At 40.0% G+C, this 26,545-nt stretch overlaps 1 protein-coding gene across 3 annotated transcripts in view; it reads right to left on the bottom strand.

The window, feature by feature from the left end:
• Positions 1–26,545, bottom strand: part of ATG7 (autophagy related 7) — a 105,777-nt gene that overhangs the window by 67,354 nt on the left and 11,878 nt on the right. For 2 of the 3 annotated variants that reach the window (XM_017832748.1, XM_017832749.1), the window contains exons 11-17: positions 25,384–25,528; positions 21,459–21,617; positions 14,353–14,547; positions 11,941–12,144; positions 11,585–11,700; positions 10,826–10,901; positions 7,180–7,260 (exon numbers count right to left, since the gene is read on the bottom strand). In XM_017832748.1, the coding sequence (XP_017688237.1) occupies positions 7,180–7,260; positions 10,826–10,901; positions 11,585–11,700; positions 11,941–12,144; positions 14,353–14,547; positions 21,459–21,617; positions 25,384–25,528 (976 nt within the window). The remainder of the gene's footprint in view (positions 1–7,179; positions 7,261–10,825; positions 10,902–11,584; positions 11,701–11,940; positions 12,145–14,352; positions 14,548–21,458; positions 21,618–25,383; positions 25,529–26,545) is intronic. The other variant, XM_017832751.1, reaches the window with a different exon arrangement.

The following is a 26,545-nucleotide window of genomic DNA, read 5'->3' as shown; positions in this document are numbered from 1 at the left end:
ATAATTAAAAATATAAAAGTGTGCTGTGTCTATGAATATGCATTGAACCCTTGGAATAACAGAACAATAAATAAGGGAATAGGAGGCATTAGATATTTTAAGTCAAAGTGTTTTAGTTCGGTTTTGTTTTTACTGACAGAAAATGAATTCTGTAACAGCTTTACAGAGATCTGACAAGGTAGTACCTAATTGCCATTAGAATAAATTATTACAAATGGTATTCTAGGCACAGTTAGGTATTGAACATGTCAATACTAGAAAACTGCAATGATGCTGTCTTTTTCCAGATAGTCCTTTACTTTGTACTAATTGTAGTTAAAATGTAATTGAATCGAAGGAACAATAAATATTGGGAAAAAAAAACAACAACAAAACCCCAATCTTCTAAGACCCACAGAATTTAATTTAAATGCAACAGAAATACAACCTGTCAGAAATATTAATCCATTGTTTTTAAGAGTGACAGGTTTCTTCCCCTTAAAAAGCAGCATTTTAAAGTAAGTTAAACTTAACTTACTTTGGAAAATTAATTTTATTCATGGTTCAGAAACTATATAAGTATTTTCACTTCAAGACTTCAATCAATTCCACTTTTTTCTTTTAGTTCAGATAATACAGACTTCTGTTTAATGGACTTCATAAACCATTCTCTCTCCCACTCAGGACTGTTTAGAATAATATCTTACATCCATTTAAGGTCACTGAACAATTACTGGAACATATTTTTACTACTTTTAATGCTATTTAACTTGGAAAGAAGCAAATGAGTCAATGTCTTGGACCAATCAGTCACACCAGCTGCTTCTTGGACTGAACTCTGGGACTTTCTGCAACACAACTTTGATTCTACCATCTAACATGGTACATTGCCACAGCAGCATGAATGGACATGCTATTTCACTGAAACATCAGGAAACAACAAATTGACCAAATAAAAGAAATACAGAACAACAAAATAATTTGTTTACTTCTCTGAAGGGCAAAAAGGTGTTACCTACTTACTAGCAAGGGATTCTTCATCTAGCAACTTTACTGCTCCAAAACCAGAAGTAATAACAACAGAACTGCTTATTTTCGAGAGCAAAAGGAAGAGAGAATAACATGAATTTCAGAGTTTTATGTTCTCTGTTCTTTTTTTTCCTCCCTTCCTCTTTGTCTTTCCCTTTCAAGAAACCTCCTTAATTATTTAATCAGCAGAGTTCAGAACTTCCAATGCAAAGAACACAATACTGAAGAATGGTTCCTAAAACACTTTGCAGTAAACCTGCACTCTATCCACTCTCTTGTGTTGTGAAGGCAAGACCCCAAACCAGAATGATCTGGGAAGGAATGTGGTTTACTCTGTTATTTTCTATGCCAAGTTATACTTACACTCCCTAAGATTGTAATAGTTGCATTTGCCATGCAGAGAAGTCTTACCTGATGAAGACAAGTGGATTGGAGACAATAAATACAATTATCTTTGGATTGGGGGCTGAGTAATAAAAACCGGTTTTGTTCAGCAAAGTATGAAAGACACAAATCTTCACTTTTCAACATTTAAAGACAGTTGCAAACACCCACACTCAAAACAAGTGCTTGGACACTGCATATCCAGCTGCTACCTTGGGAAAGATCTACCTCTCCTGAAGTCAGAAGTTATGAAACGCATCCTCCTCTCAGAGCCCTGAACACAAAACAGATCCTCACCCATGTCAAAGTATTTGGATGGGTGGTTTAGTATGACAAGACACAAACTGATCTTTCACTTTGTATAAACAATGTCAATTAATACAGATCAATACACTAACAAGAGAATCTGAAATGGAATAATGTCTCCTCGATTTCCCATGGAGAAGCACAATTTCTTCTCCTTAAAAGAAACAGTAAGTAATAACAGCAAGAAATTAGTCCCCACTGTAACTCCAACTAAATTACAACAGAGAATAAGAACGTAGTCAAAAAGAGAAAAAAAAATGTCTCCTGAATTCTTTTTTACTTGATAGATTTATCTTAATTGAAGAAAATGTAACAGTAAATTGATTAAGAAGCCATTTCACAGATATGTTAGAAGTTGCAACACAGAAACAATGGAATGGTTAGGAGCAATTGTTCGTTAAAGACGTCCAACATCATCATGTCTGGTGGGGCAGAAGAGCACAAGTAAATGCTGCCAGCAGCAGCACTGGTTAAAGTTCTAAACTATCCTTGTGAGCTGCCTGAGTTTTTAAATAACCTTATTTCTCTTCAGTACCTTAATATAAAGTGTAATATAAAGTTTTGCTTCATTTTTAAAAATCCTCTCTTCTGTTGACACTGGGGGGCTGTTTGGTGTCAACGACTTATGTTATCTATTAAACATGGATCAATCTGCATCCACCACCTCTGAACAGCTGGTGCTAAAGATCCACCATTTCCCGCTCACAATCCAGCCAGAGCAGTGCCAACACATGGCAGTCTCCTGCTTGCTGAATTTTGGTAAAGGGCACAATTTAAGAGTTGACATGAATATGTTTTATCTTTCCCCATGTCCCTTCCTTTCACAAGGAGCTGTTCTGTGCAAGTTCAGCACTACTGTCTTCATGTAGGATTAGCCATGATGTTCCCAGTCATCACGATGGACTAAGCAAGGAGTAACTTCCCCACTCACCTACACATACTTCATTAAAACTTCATGTATTTTTTCTCAGATACAGGACAGAGATAATGAGCTCTCTCTTACCCTATTAGATTCAGTGTTGTTATTGTTCCATTATATATATATATATATACACATACATGTTCCATTTTTCAATGATCACCTCTCCTGTCTGTACAGCCTCCACACCCTCTTCTCTGTTCACAAAATAGGGCAATGTAACTTTTAAGATTTCTGAGGTTCTTTATCACATTTGCTGCCCTCTAAGGGAACAAAATTCCACCATAATGGTCACATTACCATGGTCATAATTTCTTAGCGTGTGATGTGGCATTCTCACTCCACATCACAGCTTCATTCTGTAAGTATCCTTTTACTTGGGATACTCTACATTATAATTTGTTGACTTTATCGTAAAAGTTCAGTATTTTTAAAATAGTAAGACCAGGCAGTATTTTGAAGAATGCACACCTTTCAGGTAATGAGCAGTAAAACATCCTCACCGTGACTCATTTTGAAAAGATAAATCATTTCAATTCTCTCACTTAATTTAAAATTCATTTCCAGAGAGGTAAAGGCTGCCTGATATTTCAAAAGTTATGGGCAAGATAATCCTGCCTTCTGCTTCCCCCAGTTAAAATGACATTTTTCAAAGAGCAAAAGCAAAAGTGATAAATTTCTGTAACTCACCATAAAGCAAACTTCTATGCCAGCTTAAAAGTAAGAAAAGTATTAGATTTAACTCAGTATGTTGAAAATATGCCTAGGTGTACCTATGAGACACTCTTCAAGTCTGAATGAAATTTGCCCAATATTATAGAGGCTGCACTGTAAATGGACGAGCCAAATGTTAACATATGTAAATTCAGGAAATAAGGAAAGTTATAAATGGACTTGGTTATGCAGACTCAATGTTACAGCACAGCTCCAGAATCAGCTCTTTTAAAACATTCTTTTAAATTTTTAAAACATTAATTCCTGAAGGACAAACTTTTCTCTTCATTTCCTTCATCATTTCTGCAAGCTCTGTAAGAGTTTGCTTTTTTTAGTACAGGAAGAGATCAAGGCTTTTTTCCCCCCCACGATTTTTACATCTCTAACATCAGCACAGTACTTGAATTGAGAAATGTAGAATATAAAATGCTTCAAGAGTTTCACTGACAGGTTGTATAATATGCTACTACTGGGAGAAAGCAAACAGGAATGTTTTTCTCAGTGCAGCTGGGGCAAATATGAAGGGACTTGCTGGAATCAAAATTAAAATTATGTCAACTGAAAAACACCAGTAAGTTGAATATTGCAAGTTACTGTCATAACTGATCAGAACAGTTTAAAGTAAAAATGCATGCACAGCAGTCAGCAGATGAGAACAATGAAAGCATTGTTAAGACTACATGATGATAGATTTAAAAACTGAAACACTCACAAGCAACTTACACAACCCAGGCACTCAGTAAATGTCACGGCAAAAGTGTTTAATGTATTCCTGGGATGTTAAAAGGGGAAAACATTTCCAAGTGTAGGGGACTACCTTGACTGAAAGCAGAAATTGTAACATAATGCCTAGAATACCATCCCTGATCCCAGTGTCTGTCCCTTCCTGACATGAGATGAAACTGAAAAACATTTAATGCTAAATCAGTGAGATTACTCAGTGGTTAAAAAACTACATCAGCAGCTCAAGTTTTCAGCATACTGAATGGAGAGTTGAGAAAGAACTTGAAAATTAGTAGACATACTTACAGTGATTTTGTAAAATTTCGTAGTGGAAATAATTACATGAGAATGATTGTAGTAGGGGAAGGAGAAAATATCTTTAAGGAAAACAAGCCAGCTTTCCAGCACATGGATGATAAATCTTATCTCAGGAGGAAATGTGAGATCTATGTAAAAACAGAGGGGGCATCTGTGTATCCAAGTTGGTTGGTAGCAATTTTCCTTAATGACGTTAAACTCTGACTCTACGAGGCCTCCTTGTTTGTTCCGCGATGCACAACAAGGGGAGCAATAACATGAAAATGTTTACTACCCTCATTAAAATATAAACACTGGCAGTTTTGCATTAAAATACATATTTTAACATTCCTGTGTCAAGGTTTTAGCCAGTTGTCTGCAAGGGTCTACTAGCACAGGATTAGGACCGTTCTGCTTTTTTAAGGAATTCCAATGCTTCTCATCATAATATTATGAGCAAATACTCTGATTTTGCTCCCATAAGGGTAAACAGACAGCTTAATTAGCACGGTAATAAGCTTAATATTCACATTCTGTAAGTAAAGCAGCTGTTACAAATAAATATCGATACTAAAGAACTTGGGGCTCTCCCTTTTCAGTTACAGAACCAGTTTGGCACCAGAAGAGTTTTCCCTGCTCCTCAGAGCTCCACTGGCAGTGCCCTTAGCTCCGAGGAGGGACATTTGACATTCCAGCACACACTTCTGCAGAATCAGAATAAGACAGCAGGGGAAATCACACAAGGAAAATTTGGCCCAGAATAAAAATAGAATGGTTTCCTGCTGCGACCACCCCAAAATTCCTGAACAACTGCCTGTGGGAAGCTTTTCTGGCATGCAGCCTGTTTGGGACAATTCTGGATATGGAAGAGTTGGCTATTGGACATCTGGTCTCCTCAGCTTCAAAACCAGCGAGATGAAGTAATGACTGTGAGTCAAACCAAAAAGGACTTGCAGATCATTAGCAGCTTCTCCTAAGTCATCCAGCTACACTAGATGGCTTAAGAATGTATTGGAATTTTTTAAAAATTCCTAATTTATTAGTTTTATGTTTTAAGAGTAACAGAGTGGCAAGAGCTCAAGAGAGAGAATGCTGACGTAAGAAAGAACAAAAATGAATATGGTGCCAGCAAATTCAATTATATCAGCGAAGCCACTTCTGTGCTAAAAGTCTGAATCTACAGTAAATCTGACATAGAGCAGGATGAAATTATGCTAAATTACTATATTAAAAAAAAAAAACCAAACCAAGAAAACACCACCATACAACAAACCAACATACAGACTAAAATTAAACTGTAATTGGATTTGTCATTTCAAAGTATTAGCATCAGATTTCCACATAATGCAGGGTGACATATTCTTGTGCTAATAAATAGAAAGTTAGAAAAGTAAACAAAGCCTGTGTTTCTACTGTAAGGAAATATGTGCGCCAATGAAGCAACCTTTTCAGCACAGAAGTAATTTAATACCCAAACCACATGAAAAGTGATCTCTCTGGGAATAGAACAGCTGCTAAAATCCAAGTCAGTTTTTATTAAATCGCCAAGTCTGTTTATGTAAAACTGGGCTCTCTTTAAATGATCTCCGAGAGGAAATTATTTGCTAACAAAAAATTGATACCTGCATTTATCTATATAGGTGTACATTTTTATTCTTTTTATATACTGGTATGTCTTGGATTGGAGATAAAAAAAAAAGAAAAAAAAAGAAATAAGCTTATTCTAACAGTTTAACTCCTCAGGCTCCACCATCAAATTTTAGCTACTGCTGAGCTGTCAGCTATTCAAAAGGGTAGACCAAACTGCTGTTATTTTTAGAAATGTGCAAGTTTAATGCTTCAACTTTTGAGGAGAAATGCACATTAAGCGTCCTTCAAAACTTGTCAAATGAACCCAGGTAGCCCAGAGGAATAAAAGGAATACTGTAGAATAAGATATTGTGCAAGTTCTCAAAAAAATGACAGTGGCCCAGGAGTTTTTGATGGCTGTTTGGAAGAAGGGCAAGTGCAGTGAAAAGAACAGAAAGAACTTCTTGCAGTCGGTCTCAAGGTGCACAAAAGGGAATCAAATCAATGGCACTCCCAAGCAGTCCAAACCACGAGTCAAAACCTCTGAAACCTCCTATCAAGATATCCCTCTCAAAACTTCTTGAACTTGCACTACATGGCCATAGAAAACTTGTGAGAGAAAACTTTTCCAGGTCACAGTACAGGAAGACAATTCAAGAGCTGCCCCACTGTTCTGGCAGGACACAGCACGGAGCCAAGGAACAGCTGCAAACTGTGAGCTGACTCAGGACTGTCAACACCAGCACCAAAATGAACAGTCTCTTCAATTAAGAAGCAATTTTTTTTTCCTCAATTGTTCTTTATATGTCTGTTTCATATCACAAAACAGAAATTTAATATCTTTACAAATACACAAAGTTGCTTAAGTTCCAGAAAGCTAAAAAGTTGTATTTATCAGACATCAGAAAGAATTTCTTAAACAATATCAATCTTATTTCTTCCCACAAAACTAAAAGATATTGACAGTATTTATGTGAAAAACCTTTCAGAAATGTTTCAGAATCCACTCTCTTCTTGGATTCTTCAGCTGACTAGAACATTTACATGGAGATAGCATGCTAATAGGTGATGTCAAAGAAACTTGGAAAACAGCAAAAAAAGAAGGGTAGGAGGGCACAAGAACTTCAGCTGAAGCAAGCTGAAGCAATTCCAATTTCTAAGGAAGACAGACAAAAAGTCAAACATAAAGCAGTCCACAGTACTCCAAGACTGACCCAGAGCAAGACATATAAATAAAGCACAGACAAACTTAGACTTACCTTGGCTGAGCAGGCTGTGCACTTATCAAATGCCAGGCTGACTGGAAGAACATTATCAAATCTTGATAAAAATCCTCGGATCTAGAAGAGGAAAGAAAATTACAATACTGTTTTAAAACACTTCCAGAATTCAACATGAACTGAAGATACACAATCTCTAACTAGGGTATATAACATTCTAACAGTCACCCTCAGTAACACCTGTAGTAAATTCATACTAACACATATTACTGTTTTTCTATATGCAAATAAAGGCACAACTATCTAAATGCAACACTGTTTAGCCAGAAATAGAGGCACAGCACCACCTGCAGTCTGCCTTTTCTGAGTGCAAAAATTTGATCAAAAATAAAAAGTCATGGCATAACCAGTTAAACATACTTTTATCGCCCATTTCTAACATATAGTCTGAAAATCCAGCTGTTGTGCATTACTAAACTGTAATGTTAATATGATAGTACTGATAGGAGAATTTAAAATTCCAGACCAAACACTTTGCAGCATGTTTGAATATTCAGACTATGAATTCTTTGGAGTATTGATCGTCCTTTTTATTCTGTGCTTTTATAGGCCTATTACAATGAAGAGATGTCATGAAGAACAGAACTTTAGTAACTCTGTAATACAAATAATAATGCCTTAATTTTGAAGTCTGTTATGGAAATCCATCCAACATACACTCCACACATTTAATGGAGCTGGAATGGCAGAGACCTGGGAAGCCAAAAGCAATTTATACTATTAAATACTATAACTAGTATTAATACAAAGGTATTTTTGCAGAAATGCCAAGCCATACATGGTATCAGAACACAAAAATACAGCCATTTTTTACACAAAGAAAGATGAAAAGAAAACAACAGAATCAAGCCTTTCTGGTACCACTGTTCTGTACTTCCAATATCCAAGGAACTCCAAGTCACTTCCTGGAACTAAATCCAGTTCATTTATGACAGTCCAAGAGTCTATGAGTGTGCAACGCTTTTTATCCGTCAAGCAATACCATCTCAAAAAGAAGACTGCTGTATTAATTACTACCCCACTTTTTCCACAGTATTTGGCTCACAAAGTGAACAAAGACCAACATAAAACACCTCCCCAAAAACTAACAGTTAATTATAGAGTCCTGGAGAAAATATTGCACTTCCCCAGTTGGTTAGATGGCTGACTGCTAAGAGAAACCAGCAGTTTGTAAAAGGATTAGATTTCACATTCTTTGAAAAAAATATTATCTGTTTTCACTTGATACCAACTGAAGCTGTATTTGTGTTAGCATGTCTAAAAGAGAAGACATTCATAACAGTCACTAAATGTAAATGTGAAAACAGGTATAGGATTGACAGAAGTCACAATTCTATGAATAGTTTTCCAGTTAAAATCTATATTTGACACGAATCATATCTGAAAGCATACTCCAAAACAGAGATAGAACGCAAGTAAAAGGGATATAAACCAAATCAGAAAGCACTGACTGGACAGTTGATATTCTCATCAGTCAAAAACACATGAACTGAGAAACCATTATTTTTCCACTAGAAACAGTATAATTTCTAAAGTTTACTAGGAAATATTCTAAAAAATATTAACTACATTATGTAATATTCCTTGCTTTTTGTTGGGGGAAAATAAATTACTTCTTCACTATCCCTTTTTAGGTGCTAAGAGAAAGTTCAAATTGCAGATGTGTTTTTCGGAGGTCTGGAGCATATCCACTATTTGAGAACAAAATCACTGTATAAGACTCACAGATTCAACTGTCAAAATTACTGAAATTATTTTCCCAAACAAACTGATCTAGCAAGAGTAAAATGTCTTTCATACTACCATTCCATATGATCACAGGAGGCATTCTGATAATAATAGATAATTAATCCCAATAATTACAGACATTAGTTTGTCAACTAAGAAAGCAAAATCTTCTCCAGTGATAAATCAGTATCTGGATCAGCAAATGAACAAGACTTAGATTTGGATTCTGCGTCCTACTGAGATGTAAGAGGTCAAAATATCGCCCTCAGCAGCTTGTGTGGGCTTGACTTGACTGACAACAGCACTAGCATTGGAACAGTGTATGGCCAGTCTTCGCAAACGAAGATTTGGGAAAGGTCATTAACCCTTCGAGCCTGCGCAGTGGATTTTTTAGGTGAGACACAGCGTGCGCTGAACTGAGCCCACCCTTTAATCCTAAGGTTCATCTGCCGGGGTCGAGCGAAGCTCGGACGGTGGCAGCGAGGTCCTCAGGACGTAGGTTTGTTTAGAGTGACCTTCTCTTAGATGGATGGCCTTACAGGGCTGAACGAGCTCCATCTGCCCGGAGGGGTTCCCTGACCGGGAATCGAACCCGGGCCACGGCGGTGAGAGCGCTGCATCCTAACCACGAGACCACCGGGGAGGCCCCCAACCACCGGGGAGGCCCCCTAGCATTGGAACTACAGATAACACTATAGGATATGGGAATAACTAAGTTATAAATAACACTGGGAAAGAAACAAACTTATCAATTAGTGCCAAAGCTGGAAATTGTTGAGACCCTTCCAGATGAGATCAAAAGTCCCAGCAGGGACAAAAGCCTCATACTGAGGGGACATGAACCAGTCAATCAAGAACTGGATATTCCTGACCAGTCCCAAGCTGAGTGTCCACAGTAAAAAGGGGAAAAACTTCAGGGGACTCCTGAGAAAGAACTGAAGAGACTCCAGACTTCCTGGAGAGAGAGAACCCAGGGAGAACCTAGGGTACCCCACTGCATAAAATGACCCAAGTGTGCACACTGGTCATTACATAAAATTATAAACAAAATCAGACAGATTTTATACAGCCCAGACCCCGAGACACTGGGATGCTGCAAAGACAACATATTAGTAGCTTTATGTTTTTCTGAATCAAGATTCATTCTTAGTGTAAAAAACCCACAAAAAACAACAGAACCTAAAAATACTGCTCAGAAACAAATAAATGGTTTATTTATACAATGGAAGCTTACAGTCATTCGGATAGCAACATAAGGAAAGAGGCACAGAATAATTCTAGTTCCCAATGACAATATCAAAGAGGATATGACTGTGGGTAAAATCAGGAGACAGTTTTTTGACTGTATAATATAAGAAATAAGAACAAGTCTATCCAGCAATTTGAAAAACTTTATCCTTAGCACATTTGTAACTAGCGTTTGGGTTGAGTAAAAGAAAAAAGTGCTGTATTGTACCAAAAATACATGAATATTTTGGAGAACTATAATAATTGTGAGTTGGCTGGATTTGAATTTTTTTCATATTCTGAAGAGATTTAAAAAGGGAACAAAAGTCACTTTGAAATGATCATATTGTCAGCTCTGATGGGGAACAGGACAGTCAGAGGTTTCCTTATTCACATATTGCCTGCTCCGACGAAATTCTTGCTATGTAGATAGCAGGATCTGTGCATCCACAAGGAGGACAGACACAATGCCAGGAACACAACTACCTTGGCCTGTGTGATGAATTAATATTATTCATATATGTTTTTTTTAAACAAACATGGAGAGTCGGTCCTTTGAGGAATGGAATCAGTATATTGCATGTTTTTGTTAAGGAGACAAAATCTGTGACATTTGTCTTTTATCAGTTCCCACGTCTTAAACAAAAGCATTTACTCACAAATTATTTACCTGATGAGGAACAAGTCCAAGAGAAGTAGGGGGCTCATTCATTCTATCATCACTACTGCTGGCCACAGCATAACCGCTGCCAAAAATTCAAGAAGGAAAATTAGAACAAGACAGCACATTCAAGAGTCAAAATTTCCAGTCAGCTTCGAGGCATTTTGTTACAGCTCACGGTTTAGAATCTGGAAAGGAACCTATCTGGAAAGTCTGTTTCAGAGTAACTAAGATACACCATGGGGATATAAATCAGTCTGAGACCTGTAATGTGCTCATGGCCAACTCCTAAGTCACTTTTTCGTTTACGGATTTTAAAGACAGAAAAAAAGCCTCGATTTCAAGTTGCAGGATTTCAGAATAATTACTGTATTAAACCCACTTAATTTTAATTAAGGTTTGCAATATGTGGCTTATCTTGAAGCCCTTCATGGGACACAGATAGTTACAACAGCTGTTCATTACACTCAAACACTGTCCAACAAGGGAATGCCAAGATCCACTAACAGCAATATTTTCTTCTCAATACTTTTCTACTGTTAAACTCAGAGAGAAAATAAAAAGAAAAACTCAAGATTTGATGAATCAGTTCTCTCAGACACTGTTAAATTACACTAATATGGTAGATGTGATCTATAGATTACATTAATCTACAGACAACACTACACCTTACAGAATTGTCCTACTTGGTGTGTACTTCCTTCTTCTCAAAAGATTTTATTGAATTTGTCTTATTTCTCAGATAATACCAGTGCAGAAATGACTCACCCTTCTGGATGCTGTAAAACAGAAACCATTAATTCCACTGCAAGGGCTCCAGCTACCATGGCTAATCCAGGGCGACTGACTGTGCACTGCTGGTCCAGTGTCCGATCCCTGGTGGACTACAAAGATAGACAATTCTAAAGGAAAGAAAAAAAGTAACTCTGTCCTGCTACACAAAACAACCTTAGTTCTGTGCAGTTAATTTCTTTGATCTTCCAAGTAAAAGATGAGCCATTTCTTAATCCCATGTACATCAACATAAAACAAATCCCTTCATGAAACTTCATTTAAAGGAAATAAAAAATTCAAGTCACCACAGAAGAAATATATAATCACCAGTTGCATAAAGTTCTACTCACATCCCCTGGTGCCACAACATCATTGCAGAAGTAGCAGCCCAGTTTATAGCCAGGGATATTTGAAAAGAGTGACGATCCCAAAAGATCAGAAGGACCAGCAGCATTGCTGAAACACAAATCACCAGACTCTTGCTGTTTTGGTTTCTTTAGGCCGTGTCTCATAACAACAAAAGTGTCAAATCCCAAGGCAGCATTGATGACCAACTGTGAACAATAAAGGGAGAACAAGAGATTTTAAGTGAGCCAAAAAGGGAGGGGAAAAAAAGGCCTCAAGGCTTTATTAACTGTAAATGTCAAAAACCCCCACATCCTGTACATAGATGAACAACCCATTAACTGCATATCTACCATCCTTGTAATAAACAATAAAGTTTCTGAAAGGTGCAGAATTCCAGTTATCAAGTGCTTCTAAGAAACAAAACCTAAATAAAAGTCTGTTTCAGAAAGGCATAAACCTTCGCCTTTTTCTGTGTCTTTCAGGGAAATCTGATACAAATTAATGACTCCAACTACCTGCTACACAAACCTATGCACACTTGCTGACAAAGAAGTAACAGGAACTTCAAGCAGTGAAACACCATCTGTTATCCAAAAAAAAACCAAAACAAACTTCTGCTCAGTAAGGAAAGCAATTAATGATTACTTATGGTCTTCATATGCATATGCTTAGTCACGTGGGGAGCACAAGCAGCTATGGCACAGTTACACTGTCATCATTTTCCCTTTTCTCTCTGGTTTTTGGCAAGTGTTAGGGTAATCTGGAGCTCTGTATGTTATAAGCATAACATCAATAAAATAATGACTGTAGCCAGTAAAATCTAAAGGAAAATTCTACGCTGCTTCACATGCAGATACTTTTGATAGAAATTCTAGTGCAGCAGTTCGTAATTTTTCATTCTTATAGGCGGGAATTATTTAAAAGAGGGACTCCGAGGGAAGCTATGAAGAATTAGCCATCCTAACAGCAAGCTTGTGAGTTGCATCATCATTCTCAGTATTCCAAATAATTTCTGGATAGTCTCTTTCGTAGTAGTTTATTCTCCCCTCACTTCTAAAGTAGAACCATGCTGTTGAATCTGTGGCAGCACAGCCAGGTCTACAGCAATTAAAAGACTGCATCTTCTCATTACATCTACCTGTAAAGCCTGAATATGGTATTCCACCTTCGAAATATCAGTAACATGGCACGGCTGGTATTACCAGAAATTAATAACATTGCCAAACACTTCCCACTGCAATAAGCTGTTTCTCTCTTTTCAGTTTACTGGCTTGCAACTATTTCAATCTAACTGATTGACCCTTAACAAAAAAACCCAGAATCATCTGGTTTGGATAAAGAGACAATGGAAAAGTGTCTCTTGGCATGCATTAAAAAAAAAAAAAGGCGCAAAATTTTACAAGTTCCAGTGCTCAAGAGGAACAAAGGTTTAACATCTGACATGAGGATTTAACACTTGAGGGGTCTAAGATGCTTGTTTTGGGGAGAGGACTGCAGGAATATCAAAGAATGACTATATGGGAAAACCAGCTCTTTCTTCTACCTATGTACCTGTTTTTATGCACTTTACACACATTCTCACTCACTAGGTTCTTCATATTCCATGTGCCTTTTTTGAGACCTTGGGGACCAAACTGCAGTACTTCAGATCTGCAGTCATCATACCAGATTGCGTTTGAAACAGAGCTCTCATTCGATGCGTGTCAGCACGAAGTACTGAGCATTTCAGTTTGGACACCTTGAGATTTACTGCTGTGCTTATTCAGTGACAGGGAATTCCATCTCCTCATATCAAAGTGATCTTATCAAATCAACTAACTGTGATGCAGACACACTATGCCACTGAATAACAGAGAAGTGTCACAAAGAAATTTTAAAATTTGTCGTCAGAATATGATTTGAATGCTGCAAGGCAAACGTAGTGGGGCACTGTTAGCTAAGCAAATGTGGGGGGAGGTTTTAGAGATCATTAAAACAACCCTGTTCTGACTAAACCAGACAGGCTGCATATAAAATATGCATATGCATATAAAATTGCATATATTTCTTACAATTACCAACCACCATACATATGGAAGAGTAGGTTGGCACTTTCCAGTTCAATACCCAGCTTTGCAAACTGACTCTTTATGCCATTTCTGAGCTTTTTTAAACAGCTAAAAGATTGCTGAAAGACCACAGGTGCAAACTGCAGAGAAGACAGGAGGATTAAGGAGGAATTGATTAAGTTATCAAGTTACACCCACTCACACCTGAAGTTATAGTTCAGTGAAGTCTGCACTAAAAAGACACACTGATCTTTCTACTGGCAAAGGGAAGTTCATTTGAGCTACAAAGACATACAAGACTATTGTTCAGGATCAGAAATCTATTTAAATTAAGGAAACAATGAAAGAAAAGAAATGGTACAATACCTTCCTCTTACTGGCTGCAATGACAGCAGGAAGCCATCGACTCTCTCTAGTGTCCATCAGTAGGAAAACAACATCATGAGTATCAATAAGCTCTTCAAGTTTAGCCACGTCCTTCCGAGCCTGTGCCATTGTTACCTCAGAAAAATTCACTGGGTGGCCTGGCATAGGGATGCTCATGTTATAGCCTTCTGAGCTCTAGATGGAGGCAGACAGAAAACAACAGGTTAAAAAGATAACCTTGTGACTGAATAGAATTAGTATAAAATTCAATACAAAACTGTAGAGTACAAATTCAATTACTCTTTGGCAGAAGGGCAACTTTCTTCTTGACATCTCTCTGTGTGACAGCGCAGTGCTAAAGTTTCTGAGTCTCAGCTGCTGTATTTATCCAGAACAGAGCAGCTCAGTGCAAACAGACTAGTTTGGGTCACGAGTGCAGACCAACCCTGTTTATGTGTCTCAGAAGGTCTTTTTAGGCCTAGCAAATCACTATGAGAAGGTATTTGAATTGCTCTTAATCCCAGAAATTACAAACATCCTCACTACAAAGGCAAGCAATCCTGTTTACATGTGACTGTGATCCAGTTGTTAAGCATGTATAAAATCTTTGTTTTGGATTCTCTTTGCAGTCACTTCATACATGATGTTCACAGGATGCAGTTCACATTTCTGATATGGAATACTGACTTAGTTACAGTAAGGCACGTGAAGTATCACACATTCTGCTCTTTTGTTTTAAATTCTTTAGTCTCAAATGATTTTACTGTAATTCAACCAGCCATATGTGAAGCTGATATACAAGAAAAGCACTTCTGAGACTTGTTACTCTAGAGCTTGGCTGTCTGGAGACTTGTACTGTGCAGATGCTGAAAAGAGCATATTCCTGTTGCAGAAACATGTTCCTCTTCCAACCCCCTACTTGGGCAAGGCATACTAAGCAGAAAACACTGAGCCAAATAAGCACATACACAATGCATATACAATGCAAACAACTCATTAATTTGGAAATACATTAACACAATCTGTCAGCCATCTGCTGTAAGAGAAGAATGGATCTTCATATATGTTAAAGCATAAGCTTTGCCAAAGCCTCCCTGCCTGTCACTGTGCCCTAAGCAACCAACAGTTTAAAAGACAAAATTTAAAAGCTGGATGAACCAAAGATAAAATTGCATGGGAAGAGAGAAAAGGAAGGTTGGTGGAATGTGCTTTTTGTATAGACCGACTACAAAGCACAACTCATAAATCCAGGTGAGGTAAATAACCAGAAGGGTGAATGTACATTCTAAACGTCACAAATATCTCTGAGGATGATAAAAAGAACAAGGCACATATAGCAGCTTGGGAAAATTAATTCAGTAATATCTGTATTAACCACACCAAAGGATTTACTTTTTTTTTCCCCTTTTTCCCCTCACTGCCACCTCCAAGGGCAGGAAAGCAGAGCCCACAGTGACCCAGCATGCTACCAACAGGGAGCTGTTTCCCAGTGAGAACAGCTCTATATCACCAGCACAACACTGGGTAATTACTGAAGGAGGTTCTACCTTCAGGGTCATTATACCCTCAAAAAGCTGTGGCAGGAACAGAAAACTTAATCCATGTTGTACATGAATAATGTATTTATAGATAACTCATTAAGTCATGCTGCACACAAGTGCTGATTTATTACATAAGCATAACTGACACTGCTGGTGACTTAGGAGGTTGATTTTTGTTCAATAAATTAACACAAACAAGTAGACAAATGAGTTAAACACCACTTGCATAGAAATACGGTAACCGGGTTTGTAAAATACAAAAATCTCAGCAGAATTCAGAAAAAAAACATCCTGTGACTGTAGCTGTAGGAATACAGACAAGTCTAGCAGCTTCAATAGTTTCAACTGTTCCTTGAAAATGTCATGGTTTGAGAGCCCCAAAATCCAATTCCCTAGTCCAAGCCCCCTCCCACATCTCAACCCAGTGTGATATGGGTTTTCCAGACACCACACGAGACTCAAAATGGGGGGAAGGGAATATATATTACAATGACTGTACAAAATAAATACTACAATACATTATATACAATCTTAGCTATCTCTAACCATGACAAAACAGTATTTACAATGGATCAAATCTCTTCTCCCCTCCAAATAAAAGTCCAGGAGGGAAGAAGGAAAAGATCTTTTCTACTTTCAGAGCAGCAGTCTCTACGGCAGCAGGCTCTCTTCTTCTCATGCAGCAGCTGTAGCTGGATCTCTGCCAGTATCCAAGCCCCTTGGCCCATCGTCTCCAAGCGAGGGTCTTCTCTTCCGTGGACTGCGTAGCAGGGACAAAACTCGCTTCACCACATCATATCATGGGATGTAAGACCCCCCATGAAGGTCCCTTCCTCAGGGGATTCACCCCTGAGTCAGAACATCTCGAGCAGCTTTCAGTTGAAGGCCTTTGCCTCAAGAGTTCTATCAGAGCTTCTGTGCTCTGATCTCAGGCTGCTAGCTTACCTTGGCAGCAGCGGCGAGGGGGGCCAAGGTCACCCCCTCTGCATTCTTTCTCTGAGCTTTTCAGCTCCTTTCTGCAGTGCTGTAGCACTCCAGACTCTTCTCAAGCAAAAGTCAATCATCCTCCTCCTAGGAGGGGTCTCAAAGGAGTTTGGGGGTTTTTTTTGGTTCTTACCCAAACACTCTCTCTCTCTGTAGAGCTTAGTCTTGCTCTCTCTGCTGCTGGCTCTCCTTCTCTCGGACAACTCTGTGTCTCTCTTGCTCGGCTGCATGTTTGTTTCTGCTGCTTCTCCCTTACCTCTTCTGGCTCTCTGCCACTGCTCTCTGGACGCTGCTCATGCTGCTGCTCTGTCTGCCAACTCACGGTGGAGAAAACTTCTTTAGCTTTCTAGCTACAGGTACTTAACCCAGTTTTACACTGTTCCAAGTCCCTGCAGCCCCTCAGCTGGGGGCTGAGGTGGGGGGGGCGGCAGCCCCCAGTGGGGCTGCTGCTGCTTCTCCTTGTGGCTCTACAACATGGCTACTTCTTCAACTACAACAATCACCACACCTTCTCTTCTGGTCTGCTTGTGATATGTTTATATTTTGCAGAAGCGCTCATTGGGTAAAACCTCAAGGGTCACCACCCCCTGGGGTTTTACCATTTTATAACTTCAGGGGGAAAACTGTTTCCCCCCACCACAACCAGTCACTAGCAAAAGTGGCTGAGGTTCACTTTTGCAGCCACATGCTGGCACAAAGAGCTCAAAGAGTAGCTTGGGATGCCACATGAATATTATTTTAAGGAAGAATAAATACACATATATCCCCAAAGACAGATCTTGCTCATTCCAAAATCTCAGGAGTCTCTATGTGATGAAAAGAATTCTGCTTCACTGCTCACAAAAAAGTTTAGATTTTAAGACCTTCACGCTAAAAAAAGTTTTTAAAGTTACCATCTCATAAAGTCATAGAATCACACAGAACTCCTTTTTTTTAGAAGTATGTTGACACGTGCAAAACCATAAAAGATAACGTACTTTTCAACACTTTCACTGACAGCTGATCAAAGCTGTGCTAAAGGCTCTAGTGCTTTTGGGTTTTTTGCATTTCTTTTTAAAGCCAACAGCCAAAATATTGCAATTTGTGATGCTACCATAACATTCTCTCTCATTTTTATTCTCATTTCTATTAACTTTCTGCATTTTTGGTTAAACCATGGCTCAGATCACTTAGAATATAACTGTGTTCAATACATTAAACCTGAACAGAAGTGTGTAGGTACATACAACATTAAGAAATGGGGTGCTGGCATCATTAAATTGTTCTATGAGAAGCATCTACATAAAGTGGCCCCCTCAGGCAGTACAGAATAAAGGATGATAAGATGCTAAATACACTGGAGTTCCATGCCTGAATAGTTCAGGAAATGACTATATAAGAGAGGTAAGAAAGTTAAATTCCACAGAACAGCTACATGAATGACTCTGTGCATTACCTACTTGTTAAGAAAAGCTGTAAATCCATAAATGCTGCTATTTCCAAGGCCTCTCTTCTTTTCTATAGTAAAACTCTAAACTACAGCTAATGATAATCTTAGAAGTGGAATGAAACAAATCAAAGCTCCTTGCCAAAGCATTCCTTCTTGTTTCATCTGCAATGATGAGGTGGTTACTCTTCCAACTAGAAAGGATGCAAAATTAAAAAATAAAGCAGAATTCACAGAGAGCAGTCAAGCATTTCAAAGTCAACCAGGAGAAACTGCATTTTACATGCAAAATATTACTCAAAATTGAATCAAAGAAAGTAAATCAGACTGCAAACGTAAACCCAAGTTTTCAGAAATGCCTTCAGAACCAGCATTGCTGATTGGATTCCCTCGGAAAGGACCATGTGGGTTTCCGAACAGCAAGAGACAGCTTTGCTACTCCTTCAGTATGAGAGAAATGAGAAGGCTCAAAATCCAGGACAACTAATCTTCTTCTTCAAAGACATTTATACTGATAAATCTGGACTTTGGTAAGAAGCAAAGCACAGTGTGCAGGAACAGCTGTAGCTCCGTGTGGAGAAGCCCAGTGCAGTCACTGGACTACGAACATCTCCAGCTACAGCAGCTTCACTGTCCAAACCATTCCAAGGCACCAAGATTTTACCCTGACTAATTAAAGACTTATTGTTAGTCCTTGCGCTTGGCCTGCCACTTGAACCTCACGACTCACATGCTGCCAGCATGATATGAACTGTTTGAACCAGAGGTTTTACTGGGAAGCCCTGTTAATTCTTGTTGGTGCTGGCATGTAGTTTCTCTGTTTATTTACAGATCCTCAAACAGGATCCCTCTTCTCCATGAATTCTACTGCAGGAATGAGATTGACGAAAAAATATATCAGAAACATTCTATCCTGTGGGTACACAGGAACTGTGCAATTGCTTTCTCCTCACTTGTGCCAAAAAGCTATGAAACCAGGTGTGAGTCCCACTGAAGGCTGATCAGATGTGACACATCCATGGCATGAGGAAAACACAGGGAATGCATAACACTAATGGGGATACTGTGCTACAAAAACAGTGGGAGATGCAGAATATTTGAGGCGTATAGTAGAGGAAAAATTCCTTACACACAGTACAGGTTGCACATCGTATATGCTATTACCAAACAGGAAAATTGTTTTTTTCCCTGTGTATAGCAAATATACATGTATATACATCATCAATACAGGCTCACTAAGGCATTGTTATTGGCTCCCCTTTATTACTAGAAGCTCTTCTCCAGGTTACTTTTAACTTTTTTTTTTCCTTTTTATTTTTCCCAAGCCTCATCACAATCTCACGATTCCATGGTATAGTTTGGTCTCTTGCTTTCTTGGTTATTTCTAACAAGAAAACTCATAACCGTACAAGTCAGGATTCCACAAACAGCTTTTATTTCCTCCAATTAAAGTACTCATGCTTTCTTAATATTCCTGTTTTTGAGTTCTCAAGTAAAAAAAGTGAGAAATCATGTGACACATGCCCTAGAGGGCATCCTGTTAGTGCTCTTTGTGACACTGCACAGATGCTTTCTCTTCTGTACTTGATATTTAATATTTCTATAACTAAAGGAGTATCACCAAGTAACAGCAACACTATAGTGCAGCAAGCTTAAATAAAGCTCTTGGAACTTTCAGAGAGTTTCTTATGGTTTACTTACCGAAAGTTCTGAAAGTGAAATGCTCAGAATTTTTTCATACTGGTAATCATTGTTTGATACTCAAATATTCACTGAATTACTACTTAGTAGCAATGCTGACTTCATAAATGATAATAGTAGGATAATAACAGGGTCAACACAGAGAGAAGAATAAAACTGAAACTAAACGAACCTAAAGATGTTTAGAAATGATCTGTAAAGTTGTTCACAACGCTGAACACCAATGACATAATCTGTATTTCTCTTTTCATAACTCCTAACATTATTATGACTAGCAACATAGTAGCACTTTAAACACAGAATTGCATAGTGAGCGTTCTTACTACACTGTTTGCCAGCTGAGCTCTGGTAACTATAGCTACCCATTCTAAGACAGTCTCAATTCCAAAACAAACACTCTTTAATCAACAGCTGAGTGACTTTGATCACATGCCAAACTAGTCTAAAAATTTTTTGTTCATGATAGAGGATGCTGAGAGTGTGTCTATTCTGAAATTATAGGCCAACTACTTTTCTGGAAGTTAACCATTAACTTATTTTCTTCTAATGTAGAAAATCAATTAAATAAGTGTGAAGGACCAGGAATCAGAATGGGGAAAATCTCAGAAGTGGAAAGAGATGTACAGTGATTGAAAGGACTTTATGATACAGACTTTACAGTTATTATGTATATATACATTGTATGCTTCTCCAGAATTAATATTTCCCGGGCATGTCCCAGCCTGTTCACCTCCCTGCTCACCTCCCTGTTCCTCTGTTTCTCTGCCGATTGGCTGGAGAAGCTGCAGAGAGGGGACAGCCTCCATTCGCCCCTTCTCTCCCCGGTTCCTCCCTCTTCTGCCCATGTCCCTATCCTGGTTTGTCCCCCCGCTTGTCTGTCTCATGCTCCGCCCTATGTTCTGGCCCTTTCCCCTCCCGAGCTGATAAAAAGACCGGGTGCACGCGTGAATAAAGCATTCTACCTGCATCCCACCTTTGTGTCCTGGGCTTGTGTAGTGCCACGGTCCCCCACCCCTTTCGGACGGCGGCAAATAAGACTGCAAATTTTTAGTATAAAACATAATAGAGAATCTCAATGATACATTTATTACAGTTTCAAGACCTGCTCCCATAAATGGACAATTAATATGTCTGATCTCACATTTAGGAGCAGAAAGTTCCTTAGGACATACTAGACAGAAATACATTTTACTTCACCATCAACGAGCTACAAGATAATTCAGATGGTGCTTACTTATATTTCATGATTACAAATATTTGTCTCAATAAAGTTTAACAGGTATGGAGTATCTGAAGTAAAATGCTTGCAGGTTTGTCAGTAACCAACATATCACCTGTGTAGCATTTTTCCTCACTCATAATAATGTTTAATTACTAGCACGTGGAATAGCAATTTAAAGTCCCTCGTTTTCTTCCAAGCAATGTATCAATATGTTGTAAAATACTGATCTTACCACTCCTGGGAAGATTTTCAGTAGCCTGTCTGCTGCTGCAAGTGCCTTGGGCTTCCCCCCACTCAGACAGTCCTCAAACTCGTACAGCGGCTGCCGCACGGGGTTGGAGTAGGAGATCTTTGCATTGTCCACAAATGTGATCTTCCTGACTCCCCAGCCCTAAATGAGAAAGGAGTTGAAATAATGACAAGTACAATAGCCTTAGATAAATACTTTTGAGTAATGCCAGACACATTGTCCATTTTGCTTCTAGAAAGATCAAGCTACAAAAGCTTTTGAACCTTGTACTCACACAGAAATCGAAGAACAGAAAATATAGTCTGTCCAAATATATCATTTAACAGTAATCCCTCAAAACCTGAAACATCCCTGAAAGCAATTATCAGCATAGTTAGTTACTTTTAAGTGCTTCACTGTGAATTTGATCATAGAATCAACCAGGTTGGAAAAGACCTCCAAGATCAAGTCCAACCCTTGATCCAACCCTGCCGTGGTTCCCAGACCATGGCACTGATGCCATATCCAGTCTCATCTTAAAAACCACCAGGGACGGTGACTCCACCACCTCCCTGGGCAACCCATTCCAATGTCTGATTACTCTCTCTGTAAAAAATTTATTCCCAACATCTAACCTAAACTTCCCCTGGCACAGCTTTACACTGTGCCATCTTGTCCTACTGCTGGTTGCCTGGGAGAAGAGACCACCTCCCACCTGGCTACACCCTCCTGGCAGGTAGTTGTAGAGAGTGAGGAGGTCTCCCCCAAGCCTCCTCTTCTCCAGGCTGAACAGCCCCAGCTCCCTCAGCCTCTCCTGACACCACTTGTGCTCCACTCCCTTCCCCAGCCTTGCTGCTCTTCTCTGGACCTGCTCCAGCACCTCCATGTCCTTCCTGAACTGAGGGGCCCTGTCGAGGACCAGGAATCGGAATGGGAACGATTCCGGAAATGGAAAAATATGTACAGCGATTGAATGGACTTTACACATTGTGTGTTTCCCCCGAATTTGTATCTTCCGGGCATGTCCCGGCCTGCTCACCTCCCTGCTCCTCTGTCTTCTCTGCCGATTGGCTGGAGAAGCTGCGGCAGGAGACAGCCCCCATTCGCCCTTTCCTCCCCTGGTCCCTCCCGCGCTCCTCCCCCCGCCTGTCTGTCTCCTGCTCCGTCCCATGTTCTGGCCCTTTCCCCACCTGAGCTGATAAAAGAACCCCGGGCACGCTTCAATAAATCATTCTACCTGCACCCCACCTTTGTGTCTCGGACCTGTGCTGTGTCGCGGCCCCATTCCCCTCCCCCCGTTCGGACCACGGCAGGGCCCAGAGCTGGACACAGCACTTGAGGGGTGGCCTCACCAATGCCAAGTACAGGGGAAGAATCACTTCCCTGATCCTGCTGCCACACTGTTTCTGATCCAGGCCAGGATCCATTGGCCTTCTTGGCCACCTGGGCACACTCTGCCTCATATTCAGCTTCCTGTCAATCCAAACTCCCAGGTCCCTCTCTGCCTGGTTGCTCTCCAGCCACTCTGTCCCCAGCCCGTGGGGCTGCCAGGGGTTGTTGTGGCCAAAGTGCAGGACCCAGCACTTGGCCTGCTTGAACCTCATCCCATTGGAATCAGCCCAACTCTCCAGTCTGTCCAGGTCCTTCTGCAGAGCCCTCCTGCCTTCCAGCTGATCGACACTCCCCCCAGTTTGGTGTCATCTGCAAATTTGCTAATGGTACACTCAATCCGATCACCCAGATCATCAATAAAAGATTAAACAGAACTTGGCCCAACACTGATGCCTTGGGGACACCACTAGTGACCAGATCCTAACTGGATGCAGCACTGTTCCCTACCACTCTCTGGGCCTGGCCCTCCAGCCAGTTCCTAACCCAGCACAGAGTGCCCCTGTCCAAGCCATGGGCTGAGGCTTTTCCAGGAGTGCGCCATGGGAGACGGCGTCCAAGGCTTTGCTGAAGTCCAGACAGACACATCCACAGCCTTCCCCTCATCCACCAGGCGGGTCACCTGATCATAAAAGGAGATCAGGTTGGTCAGGCAAGACCTGCCCTTCCTAAACCCCTGCTGGCTGGGTCTGATCCCTTGTCCATCCTGTAGGTGCTGTGTGATTGCACTGAGGATGATCTGCTCCGTAACCTTGCCAGGCACTTAGGTCAGGCTGACAGGCCTGGAGTTTTCTGGGTCCTCCTTGTAGCCCTTTTTGTGGATGGGCATGACATTTGCCAACTTCCAATCATCTGGGACCTCCCCAGTGAGCCAGGGCTGTTGGGAAATGATGGAGAGAGGCTTGGCAAGCTCTTCTGCCAGCTCCCTCATCACCTTTGGGTGGATCCCATCTGGTCCCATAGACTTGTGAGGATCCAAGTGGCTCAGCAGGTGGCTAACTGTTCCATCCTGGATTACAGGGGGGCTGTTCTGCTTCCTGTCTGTCTACCAGCTCCAGAGGTCAGATGTCCCGAGGACAACCTGTCTTACTGTTAAAAAGTGAGGCAAAGAAGGTGTTAAGTACCTCAGCCTTTTCCTCATATTTCATGACTATGCTCTCCCCATGTCCAATAAAGAATGGAGGTTTTCCTTGCCCCTCCTTTTGCTATTGATGAATTTGTAGAAGCACTTCTTGTTATCCCTAACAGCCATGGCTAGACTGAGTACAAATTATGCCTTTGTCTCTCTAATTTTCTTTCTACATGACCTAACTGTATTCCTAAACTCATGAGTAGCCAGCCCTTTTTTCCACAGTCGGTAAGTTCTCTTTTTTCCCCTAATTCCCTTTAAAATCTCCCTGTTCAGCCAGGCTGGCCATTGTCCCTGCCGGCTCGCCTTTCAGCACACTGGGACAGCTGCTCCTGTGCCTTCAAGACTTGCATGTCCATCCCTTCTGGACCCCTTTGTTTTTCCAGGGCTGTTTCCCAAGGTACCCTGTGAACTAGTCTTCTGAATAGACCAAAATCTTCCCTCTGAAAGTCCAGGGCAGAAGTTTTATTGATGGCCCTCCTTGCATCTCTGAGTATGGAAAACTCTCTTATTTCATGGTCACTGTGCCTGCCCCAGACGGCCTCTGACCACCACATCTCCTACCGGCCCCTCTCTGTGAACAGCAGGTCTAGTGGGGCCCCACCCTGGCAGGCTCATTTACCAGGTGGAGCAGGAAATTATTCTCTATACAGTGTAGGAATCTCCTAGACTGCCTCTTCTCCACTGTGTGGAGTTCCCAGCAGACATCCGGCAGGGTAAAGTTGCCTACAAGGACAAGGGCTGGCGATTTTGAGACATCCACTAGCTGCTTGTAGAATAATTCATCACCCTCATCATCCTGGTTGGGTAGTCTGTAACAGACTCCCATCAGGATATCAACCTTGTTGGCCTTACCCGATTCTGATCCACAGGCACTCAACCTTATTCTTACTGACTTCAAATTCTACAGAGTCAAGAGACTCTCTAACATATAGAGCCACCCCTCCACCCCTCCTACCTTGCCTGTCCCTTCTGAAGAGCTTGTAGCCACCCATGGCAGCACTCCAGTCACGGGAGTCATCCCACCATGTTTCTTTGATGGTGACCACATCCCAGTTTTCCTGCTGCACAATGGCTCCCAGCTCCTCCTGTTTGTTACCCATACTGCGTATTATAGCTCATTAAAATTAACGAGAATTTCTTGTTCAATCTTTTTTAATGTAAATTCAAAACAAGTACTATTCTGCCATGGTTCTCTGACTTTCTGCTATTCTACTATTAGCAGAACTTTTTGGCTACGGATCTTACCTCTTCCCTGCAATTTACAGTATCAACTAATTATGCATTATGTGTATTTTAATGCACAGGAATACAACTTTTCTCTTATGTATCATGGCAGCTGCACAAAAAAAAGAAACACAGAATTTATAAGAAACAGCAGATTAGTTTTAAGATTAACTCAGGACTTACCATCAAGGTCCTTGCAACACTACAACCCAGTGTACCAGCTCCTAGCAGCAGACACTTGGCAGACACAATCTTTTCCAAATCCAGAGTAGGCACCAAACGCCAGCACATCAATTTCAAATTAAGATCCACAGATGATTCTGCTAACCTAGACCACAAAATAAATAGCAACACACTTCTGAATGCTCTTGTGTTTCTCCAACAAAGCAATTACTTATTTTTCAACTGGAGAAGTTCAAGACTTATTTTTTTAAAGGAGAGAAAGAATTTTGCGATTTAACACATCAGTAATACGACAAACAAAGTCTCTCAAGCATATTTCTACCTAATAATAAGGTGCATGGCAAGGACAGTGGAAAAACTTTTTTTATGCTCCTTGTTCACTCATGACACATGCAAAACATGCAAAAAGAAGATGCCAAAAATCATTCTAAATAAATACACACACAGTTCCTGATACTCAGTTTCCTTGGAACCTCTTATTGTAACCAATGTGTTGGCCCAATAACATTCTTAGAAAAGCTGTGACTGCACCGCTTAAAAACAGAAGAGTAAATCACTACTGAAGAAACAGTAGAAAGATAGTGGAAGTTTAAAAGAAATAACTTGTAGATATTTGAAAAGATGGTTATTAAGCAGGAAATTTTGCTAGGAAAATGTTCTCTTTCATAAGCCTGGATATACTAAAAAGGTGTCAGGTGGCCACTCTGGACTTGCTACTAAAGCCACATACGTCCTTTGGAATTGGAACAGGTCTCTAAGAGCTTCTGAAAAAGGTAACAATCCAAAATTAAAATTTTAGTAACAAAACTGATGCAAGCATGAAAATAAAAACAGTGTCTCAGACAAGATTCCTGTTAAGATCATTTGCCCATCAACTATTTTTTCTTCTTTAAATTGGTTTCCCGTATGCAATTACACCTGCCCTTAACATGAAATATTACATTTATCCCCTAAAGAATCTGGTCAGTTCTTTGTGAAAGTTTTAGAAGGAAAATGAGGTAGGAAATCCATGTTCAAGCTAGTTTCGGATTTTTATATTCATCAGAACACAGGGTGTTAAAACTCTCATCAACCAGGTCATCACAGCTCTCAGATTCCTAAAAGTTTCATTCCCTTATACATCATATAAAAAATTTTGCAGTATCCACTAAATTATTTGTTC

Source organism: Lepidothrix coronata, unplaced genomic scaffold, assembly GCF_001604755.1.
Source record: "Lepidothrix coronata isolate B3197 unplaced genomic scaffold, Lepidothrix_coronata-1.0 Scaffold205, whole genome shotgun sequence".
Classification (NCBI taxonomy): domain Eukaryota; kingdom Metazoa; phylum Chordata; class Aves; order Passeriformes; family Pipridae; genus Lepidothrix; species Lepidothrix coronata.
Note: the sequence above shows the minus strand (reverse complement) of the source record. Positions and strands in the feature narration are given on the sequence as shown.